Here is a 10993-nt window from a genome sequence, read left to right as displayed (position 1 = left end):
TAAGTTTCTCGAATGCTGTTTGGCACTCAGCAGTCCATATAAATTCTTTCCCCTTTTCCGTAAGTTTGAACAAGGGCTTGGCTATAGAAGAAAAACCACTGATAAATCTACGGCAATAACCCTACAAAGGACCTTATCTCGATGATATTCAAGGGTAGAGGCCATTTGTCAATGACTGAGATCTTCTGAGGATCCGTCTGAACACCTTCTCCAGATACCTTATACCCCAGAAACAACACCTCTTTCTTAAATAAAGAGCATTTCTTCGCTTTTAATTTAAGGTCTGCCTCTTCAAGTTTTTGATACACTTGTTCTAAATTCCACAGAGTCTCCTCAAAAGTGCGACCAAATACAGTAATGTCATCAATATACACTAAGCAAATCTTGTAGTTTAAGCCAGCTAACACCGTCTCCATAAGCCTTTCAAATGTCGCTGGACTATTACAGAGTCCGAAAGGCATTACTGTGAACTGGTACAAGCCGTTCCTTGTTACAAAGGCAGTCTTTGGCTTGTCACTTTCCTCCATCTCGACTTGCCAGTAGCCGGAATGCAGATCCGAGGTACAAAACAACGTTGCCCCTTGCAAAAGGTCTAATGAATCATCGATTCTGGGTAAAGGGTATGCATCCTTTACGGTTTTACTGTTCAAGGACCTGTAGTCGACAAAAACCTTTTGGTCCCATCCTTTTTCTCTATAAAATAAGCTGATAAGTAAAGCTATGTTATCCAAAAGCAAGGGAAATTGGAATATCAGGGATCAGCAAAATATTGATATAGTCCTCATTAACAAATCTTAAAGTTGATTAATATATTTGCCTTATTTGCTCCAATTTGTCACTACCCACCTGCGGACGAAACAAAAGTTATTGAGCACTATTACTAAACCCATTTCATTCCCTCTTACATTGGCCTCTCTTAGTCTTTGAAGATTATCTAATGCACAAAGATACAGTATTTTTGTCCCATTTTATTTATCTTTTATTTAAAAGACTACCCGACCATTAAAAACTATGAAAGTACTTTTGGTATTAAATATTATAACTCTGTTATTCAATTGGCCTTTTAAGTTACATTTTTATTTAAAGTGATTAACTAACTATTATAGTGAATAGCAAAGGGGATTAACTAACTATCATAGGTGAATAGCAAAGGGGAATAACTTCTTTCAGTAGAATGAAAATTAACAAATTGACCAAGTGGTATAGCATTTCAAAATCTGGTAAAAACACCCTTGCTTATTACAATTTTATATACTCTGTTTGCCTCCTAGATGCTCAGGAGCAGAGAAGATTTTCAAAGAAACCCATTTTCACATTAGATTCAACATAGCCCGTCCCCAATACCACAGCCCCTGACCCAGGAGCCAAGAAATTCCCATTTTTGGAAGAGGTACCCTTGCTCATCATAACCATGCACTTAGTATAATAACAAATTGCAGAGAAGAGGGTTCTCAAAGAAATGATGCACTTTATTCAAAAGAGCCCCACCTTTTACTCCAAAACCCCTGACCAGGGGGTTTCAATATGATGTGCGATTTTATCGGTATACCGGTATATCGTGATTTTTAATTGCGTGATACGTATCGTGATACGGAGACTAAAATACCGGTATTTAGGTACATAGTTATATATTCCAGAAATTATTCATTTATTTGTTCAATCTTTCAAATTACAATTACAGGAAGTGTAAAAAAAAAATGTTGAAAACGGCATGATATTTTGGGGGAAAATCGAATATTTTGGCACTACCCATCCCTAGGTTTCAAATTTTAAAATTTTTGAAAAGACATCCTTGCTCATCATAACCATGAATAGTTTTGCTGTTAAAGTCTGCAGATAACAATAGGTCACCGTTCAATCAAATGGCTTGAGGTGAAATGTATAATGCAAATATATAATAAACACAAAATTGGCAGATATTAATTTTGATCACCTGATATTCTTCTTTTATTGAAATTGACAATTCTCTTAAAACTAGTAGGTATGAGAGGACATTTCCAACCACATCAAAATGAAAAGCCAATAAACTGGATTTTATACCAATTACACTTACTCCCTGCCCGTGACGGCTTTGGCGTATAGGGCAGTATGGAGGGTTCTCCATCCATGACTACCACTGACTAGCTTCTGAAGTGTGTCCCAATTTCTCTTTTATTCTTTTATTTCGGCTTCCATGGTCCGCCGCCAAGTGACTTTGGGCCTTCCTCTCTTCCGCTTTCCCTTTGGTGTTCTGAAGAAAGCAGTTTTTATAAATTAATGCTGTCTGAGTCCCTTCTAAGTACATGGTCAAGCCAATTCCACAATCTTCTGATGGTGATTACTATTATGTTGTGGCCATGTCCCTTTGCCTTTAGTTCCAAATTTCATGATATGTCAAACTTATTCCTGAGCGTAATGTTAATATTGCTGTCTTTAAATTTGTCCACATCAAATTTCTTTCGTGTCAGATTCTTTCCCACTCTTTCCCACAGTTTTAGTTTGATAGGTGCTGTTACCAGGTGGTGATCACTTTCGACATCGGCACCTCTCTTCACCCTCACATCAAGTAACGATCGCCTCCACTTTTCATTTATCATGATTTTTGTATCTCATGTTTGGAGAGTGCCATGTTATCTTATGAATGTTTCAATGAGGAAACAGTGTTCTTCCAAGTACCTAGTTGTTGGTGGTACAAAGTTCTGCATTTAAGTCTCTCTCCATTCTCATGCATGGTTCCACAACCATGTTCTCCCATTGCTCTGTTGAATAGTTCATTATTTGTTCCGACCTTGGCAGTGATATCACACATGGTGATCTCAATATAATGGCCTTGTGTGTTGTCTAATTCTTGCTTTAATTGTTCATAAAACCATTCTTGACCTCCTCATCTGCATCGTTATTGGGAGCATAGTAGTGAAATGATGCCATATTGACTTGCTTTCCTCTAAGTTGTACTGTTAATGGTCTATTGCTGATATTGGCTTCCTTTCGATCAAAGACTTCTCAACTCCTTTCTTGGATATAACTGCTACACTTTCGTGATATTGTCCATCTTCTCGAACAGAATACAGTTACTGTAGTGTTTCACCTGTTGTTGTTCGTATTCTCCCTGGATCAATCCACCTGCTTTCAATGACTCCTAGCACATGCAGATTGTATCCTCCAATTTCTGCTGTTATTTGTGCTAATTTGCCGGTTGCAAACATAGTGCGTACATTCCAAAATCCTACTTTGATCTTGTCTTTCCTTTTGATGGCCTCCCTGTTCAGATTGGTAGTTTCCCAATGGTTTTCGATCACTTCCTACAGATACACTGGTTCCTGTGATGGTCCTAGAGAAGCTCCCATTCACAGCTATAGAGATATTCCTACAGTTTTGAGCACTAGAGAAGCTCCCATTCACAGCTACAGAGATATTCCTCGGGACTGTTTCCGTAAGAATGACTTTTTTACGAGTTAGGGTTGCTAGCCCTAAGCTCAACCCCCTGGACCCGGATATTCCTTACCTTAGCCACGGGTTCCAGATATTTTATGGCGTCGTATACTCGCTTTTTGCCACTGCCACTTATCAACTAAAGCATTTTTAGGGTCATCACGAAGAAGTGTGGCATGTGACTTGGTGGCAGAACTTATTTAGAGCCTGGTATTAACTCGAGGTTAAGTTGCGAGACATATTATCGCCCCATGATACCCGAATATTTGACCCCACAAAATTACACGAAATATTTTAATTCATCACTGTTCAGGAATGGTTACATCTACAAAAGTATTTTCATGCTTCTGCCTCAAATCTATAAAAGTATTTTTATACTTCGCATTATGCCTCAAATGAAAGAGATTTTTCTTCTCACATCCTGGACGTCACAACACATCAGGAGGGGTCACTAATTATGCAAATTGTCAATTCCTCTACGTCAGAATCATTTGATAGCGGAAAATTCATTTATATCCCACGTTAAATTTTGACACCGATCTGAGTAGGTTCATATATGTTGTATGACGTCATTTTTGTGAGTTTTTTCTTTGAAATCGTTGACCTTTGACCTTTAAATTAACAGAGAAAATATTAAAAGAGCATATAAAATTCTAAATAGAAAACAAATTAACTGAGAAAATATTGAAATAAGACTCTAAAATTCTAAATAGAAAACAATTTCCTTGTCACCAGGACAGTACTCGAATCAGTCACAAGTGTTTGTCTAAGTATGCATTTCTCTATTCATTAATTTAATACATGCATGCATACCTATTTTGTTTCCGGGTAACTACATGTATAGATATTGCCCATAGACGTGCATATAAATTATCCGAAGTGTTGTGCATAAAACTATTTCTAACAGGCATATCTTTTTTAAGATCAAAAGATCGTGTCCTTGTGTAAGGTATGTATACATACTGTAATTATTCTTTCTCTCACAGGATGGACAGTTTTCGGCCTTTCTCCTTTACTTAAATTGAATACAGATTTTTACGGTCATGTACAGAGCATCTTGAGCAGATTTTGCCTTGGAATTTGTTCTAGAATGAAAGCTGTGCTTTTTAGCTCACCTGAGCTGAAAGCTCATGTGAACTTTTCTGATCATCCATTGTCCGCCGTCCGTCTGTCCGTCTGTCTTTAAACTTTTCACATTTTTAACTTCTTCTCAAGAATTACTGGGCCAATTTTAACCAAAGTTGGTACAAAGCATCCTTGGGTGAAGGGGGTTAAATTGTTTAAAAAATGAATGGCCAAGCCCCTTTCCATGGGAGATAATGAAGAAAAAGACAAATATAGGGTGGGTCATTAAAAAAAAGCTTCTCAGGAACCATTGGGCCAGAAAAGCTGAAACTTGTGTGAAAGCTTCCACAAGTAGTGTAGATTAGATATATTGTTCAAATTATGGCCCCTGGGGATAGGAAAAAATCTTTTTCTCCAGAACTACTGGACCAGAAAAGCTGAAACTTATATGGAAGCCTCTTGAGGTAGTGAAAATTTTAGATTATTCTGATCAACCCCCCCCCCCCCCAGGGTAGGGTAGGACTACAATAGGGAATCAAAGTTTTACATTAAAATATATAGGAAAAATCTTTAAAAATCTTCTTCTCAAGAACCACTGGGCCAGAAAAGCTGAAACATATATGGAAGCTTCCTGAGTTAGTATACTTTATAAATTATTTAAATCATGGTCCCCGGGGCCAGGGTGGGGCCACGATAGGGTATCAAAGTTTTACAGATGAAATATAGAGGGAAAATCTGGGAAAATCTTCTCAAGAACCACGGGACCAGAAAAGCTGAAACGTATGTTGAAGCCTCTTGATAAAGTGTAGATTTTAAATTGTTCAAATTATGCCCTCCAGGAGTAGGGTGGGGCCACAATAGGGAATCAGTTTTACATCGAAATATAGAGGGAAAATCTTTAAAAATCTTCTTCTCAAAATTGAAGAACCACTGGGTCAATAGAGCTAAAATTCATATTGAAGCCTTCTGAGGTAGTGTAAATTCTAAATTGTTCAAATTATGACCCCCCGGGGTAGGGAGTGGCCACAATACATATTACAAGGGGGAAAATTACTCCGGTAAGCGTTGTGGCCCATGGGCCTCTTGTTAACTTATCCTACTCCGTGATATCATGGTCATTGTACTCTAGAGTCGTTATTTAGCAGCAGAGGGTGTGAATTCTTTTATTAAATACGTGTATATTCTATAAATTCAGTAACGAAGTGCGTCCCAATATGTGTCTTGCATACAGTACAGAATTCATATTAGGGTCCAGGTTCGTCAGATGTACTGAATAGCCCCCTGATATACTGCTGCACGATTTTGTGAAATGGGGCGTTGGTCTGAAACATCGATTATTAATGAGAGTGACCCATCTCTTAATGAGTGTGACCTAACCATGCTTTTAATCGTATGGAGGTCTGCCTACATGTTGGTCTTCACTCTGTTGGGACGGGGTTCTGGAGTGTTGTATACAAAACAGAGCGGGATCATTGATTTTCTACTCATGATTAAATAATGTATTATTATACATGTGTACGTTGACGCGCCATGTCAGTGTAAACACGTGTCCTACATTATAGTATCACGAGGAAATTACTATACTCCTAAAATTAACAGGTATGAAAGTTAATTATTCTTTCTGAATTTTTACAAATGGAATATTAACTTATTTCCGATTAGAAATTGATATACTTGCAAATAAGTACCACTGTGTACGCTGAATAATATTTTAGTTTCGTTTTGAACTTTACAATCTTTAAACTTTGTTTTGGTAGTTGTATATCACATAGACCTCTATGAACAAGACGTTTGTATGAATATTGAACCCCTGCTAAGAACATGGCATCATATGTTTTTATTAACCCCAATCAAATAAAATACGTTCATTTGTCATATCAGCAACCATTTTGCATCTACGTCTCAGAAAGTTCTACTTTTAAAATGTCTCCTTTGGAACCGATTGACTACGGAATCAAAGTAAAATTAAATTGCAACAATCGATTAATTTCTTCTCTCCCTGTCTTTTTGGAGAAGAAGCATCAATGGGAACGTAGCATTTTATTTCATCTATTTCCTTCTCGCACATCTCCCAGCCATACTTCAGAGAGATACTTATTAATCGAGTCGGAGAAACTTTAAAGCAAATATTTTATTGCGTTCGCTTTTACAGGTCGATGAAACCTAGTGGGACTGCTATATATTTCCTCGATGAAAACATTTCATCGATTTGTCCAGCTCTGTACAAAACATTTAGAGTTAAATATTACTTATAAATCTCTAGGCTATAAACAAGTTCAGGTTGGTATGAGTTTAGCTGTTCGAACACGTGGAACATGGCGCGGGAAAAGGGGCACAGTTTAAATAGAAGGGAGATTGAGATGAAATTCATATCAGTATTAAGTTATAACTTTCTCGTTGGAATGTACTGCTGTGGATAAATGATAGCTCTGCTTGTAATCTGATCAAGATTCAGTCATGAAATATTTATAACAGCAGCTAGTGTCTGGCACTGCTTGTCGCCCGGGAAAATAAGGCCGTTATTTGTGCGTAACCTTGTACATGTAAAGTTGTAAAAAACTACACTCTGCATTTGATTATCGTCTTCAAATTACGGAAGGATTTGTGAACTTATAATTCCTTCCTTTTATATTTAATAACCATTCTGCAATCCTCATTTCCAAAATCCAAATTGTGATAAATTGACGATGTAAAATCCAAGGCAAAGTTATCCCACTATATAAGAATGGTACTGGCAGTTGGTTTATCCTTTATTTACAGATTAACAAAGGGAATGTGAAGACGAGATTAACGAATATCGGAAAAAAGGGTTTGTAATCACCAGCAGGAGTTTTGTCGAGAATGTATTCAGGATTATCTTATATCTCTCCGTTTTTTTTTTACGCTGAGTATAAATTGCTTCATTATTGTCACGCTCTTTGATATGCAGATTCTTTTTTTGTCCGGAGTCCCGCTAAGTGGAGGTTATTAAACTATAGTACTCTTGACACACGCACTGCCTCTCTAATGTGAAACCTCAATCGATAGACCCCTCTCCTAAAGTAGGGGGATAGAAAGGGCTGCGGAGATAGTCAGATCAATAGATAAAACAATGGCAGTCTTGAAACAAGTTCATCTGATTGATTTAATTAATTGATTGATTGGAAATCTAATTATACGTTTGTGTCTCTTAGGTTTTTCTGCAACATCGGTCTCGGGAAATGTCTCCGACTAGCTGATTAAGAAGATTACCCGATAGGATGACTGGTGAGTCACGTTTGGTGTTAAAAAAATGACTTTTTAAATGTTCATATATATTTATATATAAATTATTCTTATGCATTTTGTTACCTATCTTCCGTGCAGACGCACTGAATGTGCACGTGAGGACGGTGGTTGAACGTCTGCTGCAGAGGGACATTCCTGATCAGATCGGAGAAGCATCGGGTGTGCACTTCGAACTTACAAGGTGACTTACAAATTGAATCTATATTGTATAGATTTGTTGTAAATTTTGAATTTGCCAGGTGGCAGTAAGTAAAAAAAAAATACCACGACAAGTTATCATGTTGTAAATTTTGTAGTGATTTACTGCTCCCGGTAAATTCAAATTTTACAACATGACAGTATTTCCAATGCTTTAAAGTTTTACCGGTACATAAACGTAATATAAACATACTAAGTGAAACAAATTTCGTTGCTCAAGTCTGCATAATCTACGTGTAGATGCATATTGATATTTATATGGACATATTGGATTTGGCTTGGTCTGTCGTGCTTCTTTTTAGACACTGCATCAGATTTGTACCCGGACTAGAACTCTCGAACCTTTATAAAGAATATATTCAAACTTGCATATGCTGTTGCTGTTGGTCTACATGTACATGTATATCATGGTCATGATGCAAATTCATGCCTCAAAGTTCAAGGTCATTTGGGCAATGAGAAGACGAGTAGCAAGTACTTGGGTCATGACTGGAACCTATGATTGAAATGTTTCAAACATAACTATGTTTTTGTTGAGAACCTTAAAATGGGAATTTATTTTGTCTCCACAGGCAATTAACATCATAATTTCTAATCACATCAACATATCCAGTAAATTACTTAAGTATGGGGTTTTTAAAAAGAAAAAAATATGGCGTCAAGTACCTGTCCTTGACTCAAGGTGTATCTCAAAGGTCAGTTTTAACATTAAGATCATATACATGTAGTGATTTCCATGCAGGGGTATAAATAAGCAAGGGAACTTAAGACGTCCGTTTTTGTCATCAGTAGAAAAACAAGATCCCGTTTTCATAATTATCATCATGTTTAGGTCACCTGGGTTACTCGGTTAAATGCATAAAAGTACCTGATAATGGAACTCTTCAGTGTGCAGTGCATAGAGTACATTGATAAACATATACTGTACGTATGTGTACGTGTACCAGACGGTTATAGTTCCCTCTTCTACTAGGATGCGAACAACAAATCTACATTTACCATCAGCGGCGTTGATACAAGACAACATCACTACAAGAGGTGGGGGACTAAGCATGACGGGAAGGTACCGCTTTACGTACGGCAGAATGTGAGTGTTGCGTTGCTTCTTATACAACTAACCTTCTTAGATGTACCTTTAAAGGGCTTCCCTTATTATAGACTTTGCTTCGTATTCCTTTTGCAGACTATCTGGTGACGGAGATTTTGACGTCATTGTTTCAGGTCTTTCATTGGTCATCAGTCTCCCGCCACGTGAGTATATCGTAGTTAGAAACCTGAGAAGGTTGGCAGTAGCAAATTTATACATGTACATGTGGCATAAAATAGGAATGCGTCAGACATGATCAAATATCTTGTTCGAAATACAGAAGTGCTAGGAAGATTTGATGACATTGATATTGGAACAACATTCAATGTTGGGACTGTCTTGTTCGAAAACACTAAAATCTGTTCGTCTCCAACTTTAATCCTTCACCACAGTAATATTCGACATCATTTCTTTCAGGCATCTCGTTAATTGTCTTTTCAGGACATCGTCAACATAACACCCGCCATTCTAGGGCTTCCCCAGTCAACTCATCTCACGGAGAACCCCGGGATCATCATACAGCGGACCATGACACTATCAACAGATTCGTTCACCATGGCAACGTCGAGTGTACAGTGAGGAAGGTGAAGATAAAGTTCCGGGGGAAGTCGGCCAGACTCTGTGGATTTCTGACTAAGGTCTTCTCTAGATGGATTGTTTCGCAACTGCAAATCAGCGTAGGCAGCATATAAATACATTTAGAACTGCGATAAGATAGAAAGATGGGTTATTATGCAACTTGGTATATGATGGATCCTGGTGTATTAATTTAAGAAATGTATGGAAAATACAATCTTAAATAAAGGCCTATATTTTTAGCGATGATTGTAGTCGGAACATTAATAATTTAAGCCCGATAGTAATATTTTGTTTCCATTTATAGACTGCGGAATTTGTAAAGAGTTGGTTTCGTGAAGAGCCAGACATGTCTGTTATTGCTTTGATGGGTAAGTTTTAGCTATCTTTCTGGTAGTCTGTCTCTCCTAATTGTACAACATCAACCATAACCTTTAATTCACTCCCTTTTGCAGCTCTCTTTGCGATGAATGACCAAAATGCAGTAGGTAAGTATAATTATTTCAAATCACACATAAATGTACATATACATCGTTTTGTTTGTGTCCCTTTGTTACTCATTCTTTCCGTTGCACTATCTCTTTTAGACGAAGAAGACATACATGGTGCTCTTTCAAGACTTCGGTGCTGGAGGTTTCGAAGGAGAAGAGAATTACACTAGGCCACGTGATGTTCTACACTTGGTCATATGACTAGTTCTTTCAAATTTGGTTCTTCTATAAGCATTGAGGAAAATACCGAAGTCAATGAACATTGTTTTGTCAGATTTTATTATTATTTATTTTAATATATACTTTAATTTTAGTATTTTTGTAACAACATGTATTTGACAATATATTCGTCAGAGAAAATATTTTAAAAATTAGTTACTTGGTCTGTTTTCCAAATAATTGTATCAGTGCTGAATATTCGTCGCCGTATTGACCAACTGGCCATTTAACTATGAAAGAAATCTTCATCTTTATGGTTTTATGAAATGTACTGCAATGGATACCTTAGTCAGTGTAAAGAAGAATAATAACCCCCGTCAAATAATGACGGGGGGTCATTTTTCGACGTCGAAAAATGACCCTTTTGCCTGTAGAAAAACTGGCATCGCCCTTAAAATCTGCATACCCTACGTAAAGAAAAATGATTTTATTAGGGATATATTTTTCTTTCTGGATAAAACGGTTAAGAATTACATCAAGAAGCCCGTGGATTATAATGCTCACCTGAGGTAAATTGAGATACAGCGATGATCTTTTGTTCTCATTAAATTTTTCAAATGTCTTTTATGATAAATTGACGACTTTAATCGACATTAAAGTACACTGCATGGAGATGCTTCCATAATGATTTGACTTATGTATCATTGTTTTAAAAAAGATTTCTTTTTATTTTCGCTTA

At 37.0% G+C, this 10993-nt stretch overlaps 1 protein-coding gene across 4 annotated transcripts; it reads left to right on the top strand.

Moving 5' to 3' along the window:
- The first annotated feature begins 4341 nt into the window (after positions 1-4341).
- On the top strand, positions 4342-10455 carry LOC133200260 (uncharacterized). Of its 4 annotated transcripts, XM_061336074.1 has the most exons (10): positions 5861-6075; positions 7237-7285; positions 7650-7722; positions 7822-7924; positions 8915-9028; positions 9125-9192; positions 9470-9705; positions 9912-9975; positions 10060-10092; positions 10192-10455. In XM_061336074.1, exons 3-10 carry the CDS (start codon positions 7716-7718, stop codon positions 10263-10265), a joined length of 699 nt encoding a protein of 232 aa, XP_061192058.1. In that variant the 5' UTR covers positions 5861-6075; positions 7237-7285; positions 7650-7715; the 3' UTR covers positions 10266-10455. The 4 variants fall into 4 exon arrangements, with proteins under 4 accessions (XP_061192061.1, XP_061192058.1, XP_061192059.1 ...); XM_061336077.1 differs by lacking the exons at positions 5861-6075; positions 7237-7285 and adding an exon at positions 4342-4360; XM_061336075.1 differs by lacking the exon at positions 7237-7285.
- The last annotated feature ends 538 nt before the right edge of the window (positions 10456-10993 follow it).

This window comes from Saccostrea echinata, unplaced genomic scaffold (genome assembly GCF_033153115.1).
Source record: "Saccostrea echinata isolate AGI-Se365-2 ecotype Australia unplaced genomic scaffold, CSIRO_AGI_Sech_v1 ptg000037l, whole genome shotgun sequence".
Classification (NCBI taxonomy): domain Eukaryota; kingdom Metazoa; phylum Mollusca; class Bivalvia; order Ostreida; family Ostreidae; genus Saccostrea; species Saccostrea echinata.
Note: the sequence above shows the minus strand (reverse complement) of the source record. Positions and strands in the feature narration are given on the sequence as shown.